The 22971-nt window shown below is 40.4% G+C and overlaps 1 protein-coding gene across 1 annotated transcript in view; it reads left to right on the top strand.

The window, feature by feature from the left end:
- The window catches only part of LOC139209268 (ERC protein 2-like), a 146754-nt gene that overhangs the window by 32885 nt on the left and 90898 nt on the right, over window positions 1-22971 (top strand). Inside the window, exons 8-9 of the mRNA XM_070838916.1 lie at window positions 1454-1621; window positions 20087-20224. Of these exons, the coding sequence (XP_070695017.1) occupies window positions 1454-1621; window positions 20087-20224 (306 nt within the window). The remainder of the gene's footprint in view (window positions 1-1453; window positions 1622-20086; window positions 20225-22971) is intronic.

Raw genomic sequence — 22971 nt, 5'->3', positions numbered from 1 at the left:
CAAACATTTAAAGTAAAGAAATGTTAATAGGACAACTTTAGAGGTGCTGTAAGGTGCTGTACAGCTCTGCACCATTATCGTGAGCCGGGGCCCGAGTTATTGATGAATGTCCCTGCTGACGAGGTGGGTTCTTCCAATTATCCATTGGGTCAACCATATATGTAGTACAGTAAAAACCTTATTTTCCTCTGATGTGTAGTGGAGTAGAAGTAGCACAGAAAATAATTATCAAGTACAAATAACTTTTATTTTCAATTTTTGTACTTTAGTACAATACTTCAGTAAATGTACTTAGTTTCCTCCACCACTGCCTTCATGAATCCCCTTAAGTGCCCCGTCACATAGCTGAGAGATGAGCTGGAGAGTACAGCAGAGCCTGTGCTTTAAGTGTTTTCACACAGTCCCCTCTGTGTCCAAGTAACACTTGTTAAAAAGACTGTTAACAAGCCCTCCCTTACTGATTCCCTTTATCTCCGGTGTGTGTGTCTCTTGAATTCTTATAAAACACACGCACACCCTAAAATTAAGTTCAAATGGGTTCACTCATTGCGCCATGGCAAAAAGTGCTGGAAATGTAATCAGGTGTTGAAGAGGAACAGAGGAGCACATAATCGGTTCACGACAGCCAGCTGAGAGTGTGCATGTATGTGTTTTTGTGTGTGTGTGTGTGTGTGTGTGTGTGTGTGTGTGTGTGTGTTTGAGCACTGATATGTGTCCAATAAGAAGTTCTGGAGTGATCTCAGGTATCACTCATCTCATTGCACACAGCCAGATATGGAGGATTTTAATGTGTGAGTGTGAAGTGTGTGAGCAGTCTGATCTATGGCAGCACTGGCCCAATCATCCTGCACTCCCAATAACAAATGATGGGACAGGCTCCAGGCTCCTTTTCTCTCACACACACTTTTACTGCATCAGTCCGCAGTGGTTCATATTATGGACAGTAGGTCAAAGATGAACTTTTACTACTTCTAAATGTCAACAAGTAAATGTGTTGAAACATGAGTTCCATGAGTACTCAGTTCCAGTACTGAATAATAACATATGGGCCACCTGACTGAGAACTGGAAACAATTCATGGTGTAAGCTTTCAAAATCTTTTCTCTCTAAGTGTTTTTCTGTCTCTTTGCCTGACAGCCTTTATCTTTCTCTTTATTTCAGTCAGATTATTTCAATCTATTACAGATTACAGTCAACCTATATGCTTGCCTGCCTGTCTGGCTAAACTGTATGAATATTGGTTTGTATCACCCAGCCTGACACTAATTTCCCCTTTTCACTCTGGTTGTCTGACTTACTGTCTACCTGCCTATTAGTATAAGCATTTGTTTTGTGATTCCTGTCTGACTATATGCAGCTTTAACTCCCTATTGGTCCGCCTGTTCATGTTTCTGTGTGACTTCTTACCTTACCTGCTTCTCTGCACTTAACTTCTTCTTTTGGTCTTTTCTAGGTAGATGCTCTGCGGGTGCGTCTAGAGGAGAAGGAGCAGTTCTTGACTAAGAAGACCAAGCAGCTGCAGGACCTGACTGATGAAAAGAGCACACTAACAGGAGAGATCAGAGACATGAAGGACATGCTAGATGTCAAGGAGAGGAAAGTTAATGTCCTGCAGAAGAAGGTAAGTGAGTTACAACATCATGTAGTGTCTGGAAGTGCTGCATACAGTGTTGCCCCCAACCTAAACTACATAACAAGCAAATTCCTTGCAAGTGAGTTAGTTACTTAGAAGGCATTAGAAAAATTAGTCTACACCTTGTAGAGAGGCCAGATCCTTCATCTTTCAATGGTTCACAAAGCAGAACATTTTAATCTCCGGAGTAAGCCTTGAGGGGATTGTGCTGTGCAGCCTAATATTTTTTGTGCATATTTATGTCTGTGTGCTGAACAACCTGTCGTGGTTGCAGAGATTCACAAGTTTTGAGAAACCTTTTTTACTGACCATCATTGTACCAACATTTGTACCATCATTGACTGCTGACTCCTCAGTCCTCTTCACTGGCTGGTGGGGGCCACAAGTCATCACCAACTGCTTCAGCTTTAGCTCCCAGAGCAAAAAGCATTGAAAGCCTTACCTTGTCTATTGCAGTTTTGAACTGCAGCATCTGCAGATTAATTCCATACCTGATATGTTATGCAATGAATTTATTACGAATGTATTTTCGCTGCCACCACCTTGACTGTAATTCTTTTTTAACAACTTTTTTTTAAACAGTTATAGTATACAACATGTTTAAGACACCTTGTGTATTGCAAACACGCAGGGATGATCAAAGTTTGTAATAAAAAAAGATTTAAAGCTGACGGTGCTTATAGGTTTAGGTTAGGTTAGGTTTAGGCATTGCACTCTTCTAGTGTCAAAGCTGTTTTTACATTATAAAATGAAATGAAAGAATGTTAACTTAAGTGCAACATATCAAATTTACAAGATAGTAAGATGGATGGATGTTGTGTTCTCAGCTTGTTCAGCTGCCCCCAAGATTCCAAAATATCAATTATTTCTGATTTAACAAAGTTAGCAAGTCCTGGTGATAGTTCGGTTTAGGTTATATTGAACAAAGAAATATTTTACTTTTTTTTCCAGGAAAAAGTGGAAAAATAGTTAATTGAATTAGATCACTTTTGTAGGTAAACAAAAAAGCGTAGCTATTTGATAAATGAGAGGCTTCCTGACTGTCACCACATCAGGTAACTTTGCCTGGTTAACCAACCATATTGGAAATGAATGTCCTGTTTCTGGCCACATAATCATGTCGTTGGCATAGTGAATAAACAGTGAAAGTGTTGCTATATGAATCATTGAATGTGTGCTACTCACAGTCAGTTACTGTTACATTCAGTGAAAGCAACTTCGTATTTTTGGTTCCAAAGCAGCACACACACTTGCTCACACACACACACACACACACACACACACACTGAGGTCTCTGAGGCCTCTGAGACATGCTGTGTCTCAGAGGCCTTAATGACTTTTATAAGGTTAACTATTTAGACAGAGCCTGTGGCCACCTGTGGTGCGCATGTAGGCAATTTCTCCATAGACCAATTACACACACATAAAGGTCCCCTCTCAACTTCCTTGTTTTCTCTCATGTCCTCAAATTAGATCTCCATCGCTCTCCTCCTACTTTCCCCCTTGCTGAGTTTAATGAAAAAAGGCTCCAAAGGTCACATGCAGTGCCATCAATCTGTGTGCATGTATGTGTATGTGTGAGTGCATATGGTCAGAGCATGAATACGTTCAAATGCATTATTATGTTTGTGTGACCTCAAGGTGTTTCTGTGACACATTTTAAGGATGGCCTTTATCTGCACCCTGTGCTGTACTCCTTTGGGTTCCTCACTTGAAGCGGATAAATGGGGCCTTTCTGCGTATTGAGATAGCATTCATGTTTGATTTGTACTTTGATTTCATTTCATGGCTAAAGTAATGTTTGCTATAGGTTGCTAGTTCGTTTGACTGCATTTGGTGGGAAGTCTAAAGTTGCAGTCTTTATTTTTTTTGTTGTGATTTTTGATAATGTTGTGTGCAGTTCCGCTATTTCACTGTAAGCCTCAGTTCTTCCTCCCTCCTCCTCAGTAGCACAGTTTGCCCTTTTCTCCTCTTTTTCTATTAATTCCCAATCTTCAAAGCGATCTTCCACATTCATTATTCCACATCACATTCCGCAATTATCTTTAGAAAATGTTCCGCAACAATATGAAGTACACATAACTTGTAGTAAATGGCCAATAGTGTTTTTATTTAATATTATGACACGGTTTCTTGCATGTGTTAATGTGAAATGAATGAAGAAGGAAATGATATTTGAAACCAGACCAAGTATTTTATGCTTTGAACTGACAGGTGTTTGACTCCCTTAGCCACACTGTATACACTGACCACAATCTGATTGCTTATCCAAACTTCCTATTTCCCAACAGTCCCTGGGGGCTATAACTTACAGTGCTGTGTCCCAAGGGAAAGGTGAGGTGGAGCTAGGGGTCAAAGCTAGTTTCCTTTCTGGGCTTCATAGTTACTGTTGGCTTATTATAAAATACATGGATGAGCTCTGTGTGTGTTTGAAGTCTTCGCAGGCATTATGAAGTCCTCCCAGACACAAATCTGAATGCCAAGGAAGTATATCATAAGTGAGGGGTGACTGCATGTTCTTCAGCAATGACACTAATCCCACATCCAGCAGATCAAAGGTGCTGAAGTTGACCTGAATATGGAGCTCAGTTTAGTAGTTTAATCAACCAGAGCTCAAATAACTGTGATGGACTCTTTCATACATCATTGTGACATTTATAAATGCTGGTAGAAGTGCCTTTCTAGTGCTACTCAGTGTTACAGTTTTGTAAAAATTATTATATTATTAAATTAATATGACAGACAAAAAATGTGTATTACATTACACTGTTGACATTTTTAAGATTTCAGATTATTTGTTCTCATGTTGCAGTACTGCACAGTCCTAAAGAACAGTAATATACATATTTTTACTTTTTTGCTTAAATGTTTCCTTCTTTCCTGATTTCCTTAATAATTTATGGTATATACAACCAATAAGACTAAAAGTCAGCACGTGAGTATGGCATTTATATGGATATGCATATTTAATAAAGTGCTTATGAAGAATCATTGAATTATTCCTGCGCATCTTTGCATCTTTTGCATCTTTTGCATCTTTTGCATCTTTGATGTTTATGTTTCCTGGTGCAGCTACAGTTGCCATGTTCATCCCTGCAGGCCCAAATGGAAATGGAGGATGAATTGTCTGACAGGTTGACAGCACTGGTTGTAATGGCCGTTTTGATTGGCATTGTTGCATTGTTTCCCTGCACCACCACGTCTGCCTCTGTGTATAAAGTCATTTTCTGGATGTCTGCCTTTTCTTTAATGTAGGCCTCCCTCATCTTTTCCATCTCTTCCTTTTCTATGTTGAACACATTCCTCTCCTCACACATTGCGTTTTTTTCAGCATTAAAAGCCTTTCTCCTCTTACATATTTCCCTTAATTCTTTTTTGAATGCTTTTCTTTCTTTTTCTATGTTTTGTTTCTCCAACTGGAAAGCATCTCTCATTCTCTGGATGGCTGCCTTTTCTGTAATGTAGGCCTTCCTCATCATCGCCATCTCTTCCTTTTCAACCTTGAAGAACTCTCTGTCAGTCATCATAGCATCATTTTCAGCATCAAAGGCTTTCTTTCTCATACGATGTACCCTAAGTTCTTTGTCAAAGGTTTCTCTTTCTTTTTTCATGTAGTGTCTCTCCAACTTGAAATCCTCCCTCATGCTCGTCATCTCTGACTTTTCGAGAGTGCAGGTCTCTCTCGTCATGGCCATCTCATCCTTTTCTATCTCAAACGTTTTCCTCTCCTCACACATAACATTTTTTTCTGCATTAAAGGCCTCCTTTCTCCTTTGCTTTGCCTTGTCTCTTCTCTTGCAGATTCTTCTTTCATGTTTACGCATCTTCTTCTCCAATTTGATGACATTCCTCATCTCAGTCATTTGGGCACACTCTCTGTGAAAGGTCTCTCTCTTTCTGATCATTCTTTGCCTTTCTTTCTCCAGCTTCTGTTTCATCTTGTTTATCTGTGTCTCTTCGCGCAATAGTTTGTTCTGTGTTTCATCACTAGAGAGTATTTTGGCTTCTGTCTCCATCTGTCCACCCAGCTTGTCTTTCTCTCGGGCAAAATGAAAACATCCTGCTGTTTCACCTATTCTCTCATCCCTCTGGATGGGATGCAAAGACTGGCTCTGGAGGTTATCATATACCTGCGTGTTTACATTGTAGGTGACTCTCTGTGGCTGCTGAGCATTTTGTGCCAGCTGGGTCAACTCCCTGCCCTGTGCTTGTTGTTGTGTCTGAGGCATGGAAGGTACATGGGGATTCACCTAAAAGCACAAAAATACAGCATTAACTCGGTGACAAATGATAAACATATGATTAACTTGTTAAGTTTAGCTCAAACTAAATCTGGTGTATTTGCTCCTTTGGTTGGTTTTGTTTAAGCTGTTAAAGCTGTGAGACAACGTGACAGAGGTCCTCCTTTTCAGCTGGTCCACACACACCAAAAATGGTTCATTTGTGGTGTGAAGCCCGCATATAGGCTTATAAAACAGCAATAAACTATACCATAGATGTGGCCTCTGAGGAACAGTCAGCCTGCCTCTCAAACATTTCCAGTGGACACTGAAACTACAACATGTTTCATGGTAACTGACCAAGAGGTGAACTCTTCGTCTGTTTGTAATAAGTCAGCAGGAACACAAACTGGATCAGACGTAAAAGACAACAATTTATCTTTTTTTCCCTCTGTCCTTGACCAACTACTGAACAACAACTGAAAGTGAACTCAGTGAGTGCAATCATTTTATAAGGAAAAGAATATAAGATAGCCATAAATTGAGGAAACATAACAAACTGAAGCCTATACAGTACAATATTTTTATTTAATTCTACCATCTTAGTGAGAACCAGGATTAGCTATAGGATAAGTCTTTTAACCAACCAGCTTTAACCTTCTTGGAAGCATCCAGGTAATTTACATTGGTTTGACTACTGCTTTTCTTCTGCATCCTTCAAAGATACAGTTTCTGACAAAACCAAATACTGTACTTACCACCAAAAAAGGTGGGTCCTGTAAAAGTACCATAAATGAAGTTTCAGAGTGCCGGCGTTAATTGTGAGTGCAGTAGGTGTTTTGTTTCAATCCTCGGTGCTCTGTGTACTGAACTAACTTCTCTTAAGGTCACCACAGTTCTCCTGAGCCACTTCCATTACGATTTCTAGAGTTCTTGATTCTAGTGCAAGCTGTTACCAAGGTTTCCTCAACAAAACAAGCTCTAGTTCATAAAATGCGAAGTTCAAAAATAAATGATAAATGTTATACAAGGGTCCAATACAGTGCTGCCATTTAAAAATTCATATTATTGTAAAATACATTACCAACAGCAAACATCATGTCTCTTTTTTGGAATGATCATGCAACTGTGTTTCTTAAAGGGTGATAGAAATGAAGATTCCCACAGATAATGAAGAGATAGGCCACAAAGCTGGTTCAAAACTAAGTGGTGATGACTGCAGTGTCTGCAGTTCGACTTCAGCTGCAGACCTTTGTCCTATGTCATAGCTGTCTCTCCCCTTGTTTTTCCCCTGCCTCTATACTACATGTTTTCCAATAAAGGAAAAAATTGCCTTAACAACAAGAGGAGTCATACAACAGAGTGGCACTACAGTGCTGATCGCCTCATTTTGATCTTCAGTCACAAAGTTTGGATTGTAATTTAAGATACAATAAGATAAGATATTTCTTAGACATTACCAGAAACAAATCCATTTGTCAACACAGTGTTGACAGTTTTTATAGGGAATCTTTCTTCAGTAGTCAGTAGTTCCAATAAAAACTGTTCGTAGGGAGGTTTGTGGATTTCTCAGAGTAAGCAGGACATTCTTTCTGGAAGAAGATGCTGCTTTAGCTTACTTAAATGTATTGTTACTGGGAGCACCACAAATTACATTCCATTTGTTCCTGTCGTATTTGGGTGGTGCCAGAAAACGTAGCCAAATGATACTAAAACTACCTCCAGAGGACGTGTGAAAATATGTTTTTTGTATTTTGAGGAAATCGGCCCTCATTACAGAAAAATCCTTTTTTGCTGACCTTGTTTATGTGGAATTCACAAGTCTCAAATGTTGCAACACCTTGGGCTGGGTAGCTATGATTTAGTACCCTTTTCTTTTACAAAATACGCCTCTTTCCTAGGATGCTATAACTTACAAATCTGTATAAAAGACAGGAGTGTAGCTTGGAAGCACAACTTGTTTCCTTCCTGGTTTCATATTTTATAAGTCATCGCATTCTGATCGTAAAAGACACAGACCAAACCTGCGTGTTTGAAGTCTTCCCAGGACAGGATAAAGCTTTCCCTGACTCTTCCTGTATCTAAATATCATGGGTACATTTTCCTCAATAAAGGGGGACTTTTTTGATATGACAAAACATTCTGGATACAGCTGAGGATCAGCTGAATGAAGATGAATTCAGCAGTGCAAATTATCTGAATATGTTATACACTTAAAAACTTTTGCAGCGAACAAGGACTGTTGTTGCTTCATGACTCTCCTTTTCAACAGGCCTGATTGGATGGTCAGTGAGCAAAATGCCGATTGGTTTGTCAGCTCAGGCCTAAAAACAGGGTCAAAATTTGTGCTTATAACTCATAGCTTAAGTATCGCGCACGGACAGGAAATCTGTGAGTCCGTCTCTCAGACTTTGTGAAACCTCACTGTTTGAGTTTGAATTTTAATTACACAAACACAAAACTACAGCTATAAAAACATTTTACACATGTGCAACTTATTTCAACAGCTGCGCAACTTGATTATACGTTCAAATTGACATATTCACATATGTGTATGCCATCTTTTTCACATGCACACAAAATGTGATGCAGGATGGAAAATTTGTTGTGAAAATCCTTTTCACCCCTATTTGCTTCCATACTCCTCCAATGAGTCAACTAAAACCAGTTCATTGGACTATTAATCTCTTGTATATGTTCCCCCTGATGGAAAGAGTCAATATCTAAACCAGACACAACACACACACACACAGACATATGTCATCCTCTCGGATAGCTTTGAGAATTAAGAGGATGCATCTGTGTTATTAAGACAAGCTCTTTATCTTCACTACAAACAGGTCCAATTCCCCACCACCCAGCGTGTTGGTGACGATGACACATGCTGACGACGGGTCAGCTGGCGTGTCATCATGTGTTCTTGCATTTGTTTGTGTCTGTGTGTCTATGGGAATATGTGTGCATGAGACCTGCTCTCCGGTTATAAGGAATTGACATCTGGAAGAACTAAGAGCAAAAACCGTCTGTAGGATGTTTATGTGGGTGTAATATAAAATTGAACGGAAGAAGCTGGAGAACAATAAAATGTAAATAACAACAGGGAATCTGTTTGGTGTATCCACCTGTAGTTCATGAACCTCTTCATGTTGCAGTTTTGTGTCTTTGACTCGTAAATCTTACCTTTCTTCCCCCTCCTTGTGCTGTTTTATATGTTTTCAGCCATCCAGTTTTTTTTTTTAATTATTGTCTTAACTGTAGAGACTTTGTATTTGTTTCATTTTTACATAATAATTCAATTAATTAAAATATTAAATCGCTTTACTCACCGTTAATAGCAAAGCGTTCTAGTAAATATTTTAAGCTTAGAGTTCTTCAGTAAAACCACACTTACGATCTGTTTTCTGGCTTTTAAGGGCAAGGGTCTGCTGTCTCTATCCATATTTGAAGCGTGGAACTTCTGAAATGTAAAGTGACCTTCTTTAGCCCTTCTTTGTCGCAACGATTACTCTTTCATACAGCAACTGATACTTTACATATTGAAGAAATAACTCCCAGACTGATGGGCAGACACAGATACTTTTCAAATTATAATATAGCACCGCTGTAGAGACTACCTTGAATTGCAGCACGTATCACTCATTGCTGCCCTATTTTCTGTCTCGGGAGAGTATGAGAGAGTATGAGGATTTTTATCTTTACCTAGGGGCCTCTCCATGAACAGTCACCATGACTTATAGCATGGTACCATGATGTCATTTCTATAGCTTGAGGCCTACATTGATCCTAATAGTTTGAGGCTGAATTTAACTAGAAATAATGAGTAACTTTGAATGAAAAAAATAAAACGCACATGCTAGGTTTGTGTGGGCATTTTCGGTATTACGTATCACACCAAAGAACAGTGGCTGCTCTGTTCGAGCCCTTGGTCTATGAGACCATGACCAATGCATAATGATGCAGTTATTTATTTATTTTTTCATTTTTGGTTCCTTTTTTTTTTCTTTCGCTGGGGGGATAGGGGTGTGGGAGGTACACACGCAGAGCCGGTTGTGGTGTGGTTTTGGCATACATGTGTTATTCATGTTCAAACATTGTGGTCGTCTCAATCCATATTCATGCTCTTAAAAAGGCTGGCTGTGTGCATGGAAGTATAGTATCCCCTATCATGTTCCCTCCCTATAGCAACCACAGACAGGGCGATTCGATTACATCTGCATGGGCTGCATTGGGCATATGTGTGTATTTTTTTTTGTGTGTGTGTGTGTGTCTATATAGAAGGATGCCCTGTACACAAGGGTCTCTGTTAGTTCTGATAGTGTCTAGCAGGTCTCCCTAGACTTTCTCAGGGAAACCCAGCTCTGTTTCAGTGCAGCCTCTGCCAGGCTCTTTCAGCACTTGCTCGGGCCTGGTGTCATCGCTGACTCTGGCCTGGTGTCATCGACAGGGCCGGGCCTTTGATTGTGAAGAAAAGTAGAGAGAGTGATATAGAGATAAATAGTGATGTTCCCTTGCCTTCTACATTTCCTCTGTTTCCTCTCCCCCACTTTGATCCCTCTCTCTCTGTGGAGTAATTGCTCTTCTCTCTGTACATTTTTCCTAATTTTATGAGCCTTCATTTTTATTGAAATACACTCCTCTTCACGTCCCTTGTTGAATCAGCGCACGAATACCATCTAATGACTGTCCTCTGGTACCGTCATGTTTGTTTAAGAGAACTACTGTACTGGCACATGCTCATGCTGACCATGTTTACCAAAAAAACACGTCAGTGCTCCTTTCTGTCTCTTTTCTCTCCCTCCTCCTACATGTTTGACACACCGCCCCAAAACAACACTGGCACTTTTGAGTTTGATGCATATGGATAGCGAGGGGAAGTGCTGCATATTGATAGAAAGGAAAATATTAGTCCAGCATTGGCACAGTGTTTATTGTATATATAAGTGTATATATATGTGTATGTGTATGTGTGTGCATATGTAATAACGTATAAACAAATAGGAACATTGCCTACTGCTTTTATGTCCAGATGTGTATGACGGACAATAATTTATTCTCTTTCCAATTTTAAACCGCCTGCTTAAACTGTCATATGATAAGTGTTGTCCCCCCAAAAGTTCCTTATGTTCCTTATGTCCATGACAATTGCAAAGGTTGGGTTCAAACCTCAATGTTTTTTGATTACTGACTTAAATGTGAAGACGGCATGAAAACTGTCAAATGCAGCAAGTTGGCATCAAATACTTGGTCAGATTCCGAGACTTGTTTACTTAATCTTTGGTCAGATATTTCCTGATGTAAAACAGGAAACTGCTCATTTTAGACTGTTTTATCAGGACAAAGTTACTGTGCTGCTACTTCTACACTAAATACTCATGCACCGACAAGTGTGGTGTGCATCGTATTGAATAATTCCAAAAGATACTTAACCCTAATTGATAGTAGTTTAACTCAAACATATATGTGTAAATAACAGGTGCATATCTTGAATATTACTACTGACGCTAAGACTTAGCATATATAATGTTTACAGGCTGGCATCTGACATCATAGTCTGAGTTTGAGCAATCTATGTGCACTGTCCTGGTCAAACAGTATTTACAGAGTGTGTGGTAGGGCTTGGTCATGACAGGTTATTGATTGAAATGGTTTCCTCAGCGTTACAGGCTAATGAACAGTGACTGGCTGACAGACAAACCTAGCCTAGATATGCTGTAGGGTACACTGTAAGTAATCCAGGTGAGTGATTGTGATTGTGTAACAGCTGTATTTCTCCTGATAGATAACTTTGTACTGTACTGTATGTGTATGTTCCAGCGTGTGAGTGTGTGTGATCTTGATAGATCTGTGATGAGGCCACCAATGCCTTTCATCCTAATGGATTCCATCTGACCAATCACAGTGCAGAGACATGGTTTCAGATAAGCCTGTTGGAGCTGGGGAGGTTCCGGTAAACAGCCAGCGATAGGCCCCCCTGTATCCCCCTCTGCTCCTATCAGCAATCAGCCGGGGTTAATGGTGAGAGCCTGAGGCTGGCTGATTGGAGCCAGGCTGCACATCAGTCAAGACAAACCCAGTGTTGGGCCATATGTCAGGCTGCAGCTATTCAAGTCTGTCTTCCTCCTGACCACAAAATGTGCACTTCAAGAAATCAGACGTGTTTGATGACTCTCCGACTTGATGAAGAACTTAAACCTGACTGTATCCTGGTGATGACACAAGCCATAACTCAGGCTGACCTCTTTCGCCTTAACTTGACAGCAGTCAAGTGTTAGTATTTCATACCTTAAGATCAAGACAGGCACTTCAGTTTGTGGTGAACCCTCTCAGATCCAAGTGGATCACTTTTTGACCTTTCGTCTCTCAGTTGAACCGTATCACTGTATGGTGGGTTTGACCTGTCTGACCAGATCACTGTAAAGTGGGCCTGGGTCAGAAGCTACAGGGTGACACACAGCTGCTGTGGCCCCCGCCGGGTGGGCACATATTATTCTTTCTTTCTTTCTTTTTTTCTTTCTTTCTTTCTCTCTTCACATCACATCAAAGAGCTCCCTTTCCCTCTCTCCAAAGAGGAGAAAAAGAAAAGAATTAATACTAATGGTGCTGGGAGCAGAGGAATAAAGCGTCAGGGTAATTACCCAGCAATCACTGCAGCATTCCGCAGCTGAGGGGGGCAGAGATAGGGTCTTGAGCCTAAAGAGCATGGACGTGGATCAACTTGGCCGGCACACACACAGACACACTCACACTCACGTACAGCCTAGCTTGCACAAGTGCAATCTGTCTTCATTGAGCAGCTCTGGGTCTGCAGGAGTCTCTCCCTGCTCATTTGCTCTGTGGTCAACCAGGAGAAATCACTGTGAAAACAACACTCGCTTTGTCTTTCTCACTGTTTCCCTGTCATTCTCCGTGTGTATGTCTGCATCTGTGTTGCTCTGTCCGCACACAGTGTACATATGTGTGTGTCTGCGCATGTGTGTTTATTTGCTATGTATAAATGCAGTGGAGGCTCTCTGTGTGAATGACTTTCTGGAGGAATGTGTGGGGAGAGGGGGAGGATGTCTGCTTGTCATATGTGTAAGTGCTGTATGCAGCCCCCATCGCCTGAACCTGGCCCGACATTCATGATAATAATCACAGCCTGATTGTGTGTGTGTGTGTGTGTGTGTGTGTGTGTGTGTGTAATCCTGTATGTTCACAATAAGCCACATGTTACAATGGATGTACAGAATTAGACAAGTGGGCATGGTTTCCTGTTTGTGTGTGTGTGTGTCCATATGCAAATGTATTTAGGTGTATACACAAACAACAGGGCTCATTTATCTAGCTACTTAAATATTTTTGGTTTTTTTGGCTTTTGACGACAGATTGCTGATGGGAGGATGGGAGTAAAGAGTGGGTTAAGTTATAATTAAGATCATAACAGGATAAAAAGGAAGTTGGAAAATTATTTATAATAAATTGTGATTGAGTTCAATTGGAAATATATGTATGGATGTACAGTATTTTTATGAATTATTAATTAATTAATTTAACTTATTTTTTCTATTTCATTCCATGTCATCATGTGAATGCAAATATACGTATATTTATATGTGATAGATTTAGATATCACCATGATGTATGACTATATATATATTTTCATATGCAAAGCCTCCACCATAATGAATGCATTAAAAAAATAAATAAATAAACAAATTAAAAAAAAAATAGGATTTGTGTGAACAGTTGTATTTTCATATAGAATCTTCGACTTAACAAACTGGTCTTTTGGACACTTCTCTAGAAGTGTAATATCATAAAGAAAGATTATTTGCAGCTTATCAAAATGACTCATACTGTAGTCAGTCCTAAAACAGGCCATAATGGTTCTATGCAAACACAGATTATTACTTTTTATCTAGTGTTTTTTTTAATGAAGAAGTTATGTGAGGAAAATAATTGCTACTGTGCTTGAATTTGTGCTTTGTCACTTTATACTTTTTGAGCAGCCTGCTTTTTAAAAAAATCTTTATCTGTGGTTAGTGACAGTCTAGGCATTAAGAGCAAACAAATACTGACCAGTTGAGCATTTCATCTTATACAGAATGCAACTTTAATGTGCTTATAGCTCTCAGTGTTAAAATGATAATAACCCTTCCCTCCACACCACCTTGCTGATGGTGGCAGCTGCATTCACCCGTTTAGGAGATCTTATCGGCAATTCCTTGGCCAGCTCCGCAGCTTTTGTCTTCAGGCAGCTATTTGCTTTTTTTTTTTTTTTATTTCAAGTTTAATGTCAGGCAATTGTTTTATTTCTCTCATTCTATAAATGAAATTACATCTACGTTATCTGTAATTTGTTTTTAAATATATGTTGTTATGACCTTTGTGAACCATAGACCGCAGCACTTGAGCTACTTAACAATGTGTGTTTGTTCTGGAGAACAGTTTTTAGTGTTACGGTTTTTTATCATCTTTTTCAGCTTATTTAACATAATTTCTCTCCGTTTCTTTCTTTTTGGGTGTTCTGCTTTTCTTTATTTGATCCTGTGTAGGAGCTGCTGCCATAATCATTCATTTACAGCTAAGGTCATGTGAATCTTTCCAATTCAGGAATGATTTGAACTTCTGAAACAAATACAAGAAAAGTAGCTTATCATAAAATATACTAGATAACACATTTATGAATATTAATAAATTAGGTTTATCATGCGTATCCATCTGTGTTACTGCTTTTGTGTATGTTTATGTGTGTGTGTGCCTGCATTCAAATGAGAGTGTGTGTGTTGCTGATGGACACAGAGCACCTTTGTATTTCTGAACAGGCGCTGGCGTTTAGGAGCAGAATGAATGTTGGGTCAATAGAGAGGAATCGGCTGTGAGAGTCACAGGCCTCAGTCATAATCGTAGTGAGACCCATAGAAAATTCTGTCTCATATGTTTGCTCCCAGTTCCACTTTGACAAATCTTTTTTTTTTTTTTCCATGGTTGTAGGATCTGTATGGTCCTTTTTGGTTTGAAGGCAAAAGAGATCAGAAAAGCACATATAGAGAAACATGCAGGCGCCCCAGCTCACATGCAGGTACACACAATTCATGGTTTTGTGCAATTGTGACCACCCCTCTTCTGCAGGCACATGTTGGCCAACAGATCAAAAAAAGCACAGCAAGAGCCCTTTTTCATGCTTTCATCACAGAGAACAATTTTCTAGACTTTAGAAAAAAAAAAATCTAAACTTTTCTCTGACAGGAATAAAGAATGACCTCTACTTTTCCTTGTTTAGTGCAGATGATTTCAGAACCTGAGCATCATGCTTCTTGACCCTCCCTTCTCTTCCTCCCTCTCACGGGCACCACTCGTCTTATGAAGTCATTGTGCTCCGTCGTTCTGGTCGATAACAGATGAGTAATGACGCCCCGAGCAAAGCAGCGTGACATCAGGAAGGTCATTTGAGGGGAATAGGGGAGAGGTGTCATTTTCTGCTTTAAGGGTCTTTTTGTCATGTTGTCCCCTTACATTCCCAGCCAGTTGACTCAGCGGTCTGTAGAGATCTGGTGGGGACAACACTGCTAGTGGTGTATGGTGGGAGTTTCCTTTCAGTAGCTCACTTCATTTTTGCAGTCAGTGTAATGTGTCCTGAAAATGTTATGTTTATGCTGCTCTACTTCAAGGACACTCTTAATGCGGTAGTGTGTAGAAGTGTGCAAGTAAAATCAAGAACCAAAAAGGAAAGTATTTCCTAAGTGTTACTTTGCTCTGTGAAGTGGAGATGTGAAGTATCTCATTCCATAAATTTTGCATCCACTTAGTGAAAGAATTATGGGAATTTGAGTCACGTCTGCAGCTGTGTGTTATTCTTCTGTCCTCACTTTGTGATGCTGGACAAAAACACAAGCATTTGCCATTTTAAATGAACTCAGGAGTTGATAAATGTGCCTTTTGCAAGCAAAAATGCCACACGGGGGCGCCAGCTTACACAGTAACAGAGCTTCCACAGTCTGCCGGTGTTTCCCTGTCGCCCTGTTTCACAGGAAGAGAAGAGGAGGTGGTGGGATAGGGGTTAAATGAAGTGCAGGCATACCCTGCTCACACTGAAAAGGTCACTGTCTTCCCTGAGCTTCAAGACCAAACTGTGTTTCTCTTTGAAGAGCCACATCTGAGTGCTCAGAAGCAGAAGGAAGTCCTTTATTAATCCAGGAATCAACCAGCTCTGATGGCCGAAGATGGGAACAATATGTAGGTGTACATGTTTTAGTATACTGTACCACACACACAAACACAGACATACACACACAAACACAGACACACGCACACAAACATCGTAAAATTCCAAGTTTAATAGGTACATGTTTTACTTGGATCACAGTGTGTGATTGTGGAGCACTTGGAGTAGCAGTATGATATTTCCAGTATGTAGTCTTTGTAGTGTTTCTGTCTGACTGACCCAGATTTCTCTGGGGAAGTACACACTGTATTACTTCATATTGTTCAGTTTGCGGTTATTGTCCCTCTGTGTATTTGTGTGTGTCTGTGCGTGTGTGCGTACACGCATGCACATACGTGTCTGTGCCAGGATCTCCGGGTTTTACAACTGTCCCTGTCATATTTTCAGAGGTGATGACAAGCACAGAGGAATGACTGGCCTTTCAGAAAGGGCAACCAATTATTGTTTGGTATTTTTATTGGTCCAAAAGAGTTTTAAAAATACAAATGATTGTATTTTTATGGTGGTCACGCTCCACGCTGGTCTCCTTTGTGTTCTGCAGAAATGATTCCTCTGGAGGCCATGGAGTTCTAGTTCTTAGCTTGGATGGAAGACAGACGGGTCGACCGAGTTTGTGGTTCTGCTCCGGAACAAGCTGCATTTAGATCATGATTTTTCTCCAGAGACACACGGCCTGATACTGTTTCACTATATTCTCTTCCATTACATTAGAACTACTACATTAGAACAGCATTTTCTAATCATGATCATGCTCTACAGACTGCAAATGCAATACACCAAAGCTCCCAGTGGATTTCAAAGCCCACTAAACAGAGAATCTAAATTGTTTCATTGACAGCTATCAACTTTTTAAATTTACATGAATGTGTGTCAGCTGTTGTTTGAGACTTCAAATTCCCCTTCACTCTAAATATTCCTCACTCACTTGAGAGTTTTGTTTTACTGATGCCAATAACACAAATTCTCCACTAACCAATAAGTCCGAAACGACTGTAGCCAACATAACCAATAATATTTTATAATATTTCATTTTGTAAACCATCTTTGTTCCCATATTTTTGCATGTACTGTATAATTTTTAATGTTGCAGAGCTGCAGTAATTTCTAAAATGGCAGCTAGAAAGCCCCTTCTGCATTCTTCATTTTTTAAATAATTATGTCAGTGATAATTACTGGATTAATCAACTGCTATTTTGCAAAAAAGTTGTTGACTAGTACAACATCCCACAGCCTCCCAGTGTTTTAAAGCAGTCTAGTATTCAGCTGTATTTTGGAGCTACAATACCATGTCAATACCATGTACAAAGTCAAGGTCAGTAAAAGGTAACCATGCATCAACACTCCCATTTTTAAGGAGAACCTGGTCCCGTCCTATCAGCTTGTTGATAAAGTTATCAGAGTCAAAACAGTATGGCTGTAAACAGAGGGGAGCCATGTGTGCGTGTGGGATGACTGAGACAGACGTCATGGCTTCTCAGGAGAATATGCACTCATTTAGACAGTCGGTCCACACCGCAGCGCCTGGCCTGTAGAGTCATGGAAGCTGCCTATCGTAGGTGGTCTGCTTCAGCGGGAGGTGTGTGTGGTTGGAGAGTGGGATGACATATGCACAGTGGTTTAATGATAAAAGCCTCTGTCTATGTGTGTATATGTATGTGTGTGTGTGTGTGTGTGTGTGTGTGTGTGAGAGATGCGGGAGTATAGCTTGAGGTAGCCTCATACACTGAGAGATAAAATGAATGACTGCTGTTCTCATCATAACAATCGAGCTACTGGAAGAGAGGCCCCCCTCTCTCCCAGAAAGGCATACGGCTGGCCCGCGCCTCGCCTGTCCACAAAAGGCATTTTTCTTCAGAGAGTGTGTTTTGACTTTGAAAATTCTGACAGAATTCCTTTCCCTCTTTCCCATATCCATGATTCACGTGACTCGTTCTCATCCGCCGATACAACATTTAAGTTGTGTTGAATGCTTTTCTGCACAATTTCACTGAAGGCTGAGCGACGGGGGTAAATATTTCATCGAGGGGTTGTTATTCTGTGCGACCGGGCCAAAGCAAACTTAAGCCTGGTGAAGAATGTAATCATTTATCTAAGACCAGAGGCGACATGCTTAATTCAACCTGAAATTGGGCTCTATGGTGTGCATAGGGACAGGGAGCTGAGCAGAGCATTAGTGTTTATATATATATATAGAACAAGGTATGTCAAACCTTGGCCAAAGCCAGATATTTGGTTTGTTTGTACTTCCTCTTGTGTTTACTGCATGTGGAGATAACCATGTTCCAGTGTCAGTCTTTCATAATCTGTGGGGGGTTCACTGGTGCCTCTTGATGCCTCGTGATGTAGAGATCGTGAATTTTAGTGCTCAAGTGCTTACACTCTAGATCCCATCCAACACACCCATGGTAATCATGAATTGCTGGGAATTTTATCTGACGGTTGTAGTGTGAAGCTTTCCCATCATTCCCTGAAGGATTTAATGTCCCTATCGCTTGTGGACTGACCTACCAGAGCCTTTAGCTCGGTTGTATAATGACTGTCATTAACCTATCAAGATCTGCTGAAGGGTCCAGGCTCCTTTTTCCCACCCCCTTCTACCACTTTCTCTCCATTGCCAAAACCAAGATGGCTCCTTTAAATCCTTACTCCTGCCCTCCAGGGAGCAGAGAACACCAAAGTCTTCGGTCTAATTGGATTCATTTGTAAAATAGCTGTGGAGATTTGGACATTATCTATCTATGTACCCATGACTGGAATGCAGCTTATTCTCCCCACTGGACATTTTTTACCCTGTCACCATTTTCAGTTAAAATGTGGTCTCTTGATGGCCTGAAGTGCTTTTCTTGTTTTTATTGGGTTCTCATGTTCATTAAATAATGAATTCTTTTCAGTGCATGTGCCTTTCTTTTGTACAACTCAAGCCCTGATCTGAGAAAGGACCACTTGGATCAAATGTGGTATTAATGCTTTGCAGCAGTGAGTGAATGGTGCTTTGTCTGTCTGCAGAAAAACTACTCGAGGAAACTGAGTTGGAGATGGGGAAATAGATGCTTTCTGCCAGTGTGTACTGCTGATCTCAAGGAGTCTGAGGGAGTCCGTAAACTTTTCATATTCAACTACCTTTTTTTATTAAGATCATGTTAATTCAGACATTAAAGGAAAGTGGAGTGTGCTTGTAGGCACAAGCATGTCACCATGTCCTGTCACCAGATGTGCTGTCCCTTTGTAACTAATTTGTAGACCTCTGGAGTCTCATTGATTTGCACTGTGTCCTACCCCAGCTGCATCTGCTAGTATTTTATTTGGTACATCCTGGAGCATTTTGTGTTTGTGTGTGCGCCTGTGTGTGTGTCTGAGTGTGCCTGTGCATGTGTCTTTGTGTGTGTATGTGTTCTGTTTTGCGGATGTTGATCAGATAAAGGCTGTTGAACACCACAACTGGCTATTACTCCACCACTTTAGCGACATGAGGTTAGCCACAGAAAGGCAGATGCAGAGACAAAGTCCTGTAAGTCAATGTGCTGAAATAACTCCTAGTATAACACTGCTGAACTGGTTCTGAAGCTTATTTGGTCTCACTATCCAATAGCTGTGTTGTTTACACCTCTCTCCTAAGTCTTTTACTCAGTCTTTTACTCTTCATGGATCTAACCATAATTGTGTTGACCGAAGCTGTACAGTGGAGGCTTTCATTGCTGCTCATCTTTGAGATGCCAGGCCAGAATGGAAGACATTACAGCAGGAAATTGGAGAATGCAGCCAGAGGCTGAGCACACTATTCAATGTCTAGATTCATCTTCTCGATGAATCAGCGGTCAATGGGATAATTCCTTTTTGTGGTACTTTGGTACCACAAGGTCTCCAGTCACGATAGTCCAGTTGGGTACATTGTACGAATGCCACTTAAACTTTCAGGTTCAATTTAAACTTTTCTGGCCATGATCCTTTTAATGGTTTTGACTGTTATGTGCTTGTTTCACATCAATATGCTACTAACATCAGTTCCCGTCTGTGCCCTTCTCTCTCCAGATTGAGAACCTCTTGGAGCAGTTAAAGGATAAGGACAAGCAGCTAGCTGGCTTGAGGGAAAGGGTCCAGGGCCTTCAGACTGACTCCAGCAACACAGATACAGCCCTGTCGACACTGGAGGAAGCCCTATCAGAAAAGGTACATAACAGAGGACGGGTTAAAGGAGGTGTGAAGGTGGCCTTGCTAAAAGAGCCAAAGGAATAAAAAAAGTAAAAAAAAGAAAAAGGGTATGTTGGAGGTAAAAAAAAATAAATAAAAATAAGCTGACAGAAACTGCTGAGAAAAGAGACTCAAGGTAAGGATCATGGTTGAAATAGATCCACCTCCTTTATAATAGTTGCCGGATGTATGTTGTGAAGTATTATGCACATTATTAATGAAGAGACTAAAACTTGTTTGTAAGATGTACATGATCAAAAGGCATAAAATGAAACCATCTGACCATTAATCTGGAAATTCTTACCCATTGAGACACACTGGTCTTTCAGGAAGCTGCTATAAGGCATGAGCTGCATCTTAATTAAATCGCATGCTTTGCTGTGACTCACTGCCATAATTTACTGACCCAGACTCCTAATTTATAAACCTTTGGGCCACACTTGATGAGGTCCTCTCTGAAAACAGTAAGGGAGAGAGGGAGGCATTGGGAGAAGGGAGGTCTAAGGTGAACATAGACAGAGGATTAGTCCATGTCTGTAACTGCGCTGAACATAGGGAGGGAATGATCTATAGAATTAGAGGAGGATAGAAGTTTGGAAAAGGGGAGGAATGGAGGGATGGAAAAGTGAAATGGCAGAAGAGGCACAGCCCTGATGGAAGAGGTGGCCTCAGAATTAAGGGAGGGAGAGGTCAAGGAATGCAAGGTTGGAAGCAGGGTAAAAAATGAGCAACTTCTGCAAGACATATGAAAGATGAAGAGAAAGAACAGAGCTAGTAAGAGAAAATACGTTTACAGAGGATCGGATAGATATGAAAATTAAGTAAGAGATAACACTTACGGAGGGAAAAATTAGCAACTGTGACCGTGAGTGAACATATTGATGAGAGATGAGAGGCACCATAAAGTCTCGATGGGGTGTTACAGTCCTGGTCCAATGTCAGTAAAGTTTGTACACAACTCTGTTCTTCAGTCTGTCCACCGTTCCTCCAACCTTTTCAAAAGATCTAATATGCTTTTTTTGCTGGGTTGACTGGTCTCCATAGCGTCAGCAAATAGTACAATGAGCACAGTTATGTTATGCTGCTATAGTGCTGCCATGTGAATCAAGGTGAACCAAGCAGACTCACTCCACATGGGTGGACGGGTGGGTTGATGGGCCTGATGTTTGTCATAAACATTCAGCGTTTGTTGTTTTCTGGCAACATAAGAGAGCAGCTGGTCTCCATAAAGCCTCACCTCAACACTTCTGAGCTAGCATGCCGACGCTTACACTAAAAGATGAATGGCCTCGCTGGCCACTGTGGTGCTTTGTTTACGGTAAAATGCACTGTATGTCATCACACAGGTCATTTACCCGATAAAACCCCACTGATTTTGCAGGTAAAGAAATTACTTTCGAGAAGTGGGAAAGCTAATGCTCATGGTGTGTTTTGTTTCTTGTTTACACAAGCCTTTTGTGACGTGCTTAAGTATTTGCACTCATGGTTGCAAGGTGCCAGTGATTTGATTAGACACAGGACAGATTTGATGTTATATACTGTACTGACCATGACCATGGACATATTAAATCCTATTCTGGCAATATATACACTGTTCCTTGAACTGACTGGCCTCCTTTCAGAGTGACTCGAGCTTGCTTAGCTTTGTTGCATGTTTAAAGTTGTTGCTAGCACACATTTGTTGGTACTGTAGTCTAAAAAAAAAAGATTGCTTTGGCGCTGCAGGCTAAAAAATGGTTCCCATTTGCATGTTTGTTTGTACTCCAGGCTAAAAGATGGATGTTGGTTTACATTTTGTTGGCACTGGCTCCTGCTTAAGACTTTATAGAGTTCTCAGTTAGGACATATGTGAATGTTCAGCTGTACTGCTTGTTCTGCAGTGACTGCCACATTTTTATGTGTTCTAATGTTCACATACTCTATGTGTGTATGTTTACGCTTTTACGTTTGTTATAATGCATTTCTGTGTGCAACTTAGGCTTGTGTTAATAGTGCTCTGACCGTACTGGAGGACTGAAGTAACAAGGTCAACAGAAAATATTCTAGATTCCATTACAACATTTTAGTGGTGCATCTAACTGCACATGAGAAGAAATAAATGTTATTTCAGTTGGAGACACTCTATAACTAATGGTTATTTGTCGGAAAAAGGTTTTGGTGTTTGAGGCAGCTCTCAATCAATCCACGCAGTGACAAGGATTTGGATGAGAAAGCTAATTCCACCTTAATAAATACATACGTAAACATTACATTTAAGTTAAATCAACAACACAAAGTACCGCATAAGGATAAGGTTTGGGTGGTGGAGGAGGAATATAATAATTGCTCCTTGCTTAATAAGTATGACACTCGATACAACAGAGCCAACAGTAGTATCAAATCATCACATTGGGCATTAGCAACAAAACAGGCACTGCGCAGACAACAACGCAACAAAATGTCACAGATGATGTGCAGAACATCGAGATTATTTACTCCTTCAACAATCGAATCAAGAATGAGAAGTTATGTTTTCACTTAAAATGATCTTTTATCACCTAAATTTGTTTTTGTTGCCGACAGACTTTGAAATGAATAGCATAATGGCACAATAAACTGTAAATCCCTTTGTGTGCCTTGGTCCATCTGTTTACCCAGAAACCACTTCTGATGCAGCCTACGTATAATTCAGCTGTGATGAAGAGAACGCTGGCGAGCTTTTCAGACTTTGTGGTCAACACAGGGTG

Source organism: Pempheris klunzingeri, chromosome 11, assembly GCF_042242105.1.
Source record: "Pempheris klunzingeri isolate RE-2024b chromosome 11, fPemKlu1.hap1, whole genome shotgun sequence".
Classification (NCBI taxonomy): domain Eukaryota; kingdom Metazoa; phylum Chordata; class Actinopteri; order Acropomatiformes; family Pempheridae; genus Pempheris; species Pempheris klunzingeri.
This window is presented reverse-complemented; position numbering and strand designations above follow the sequence as displayed.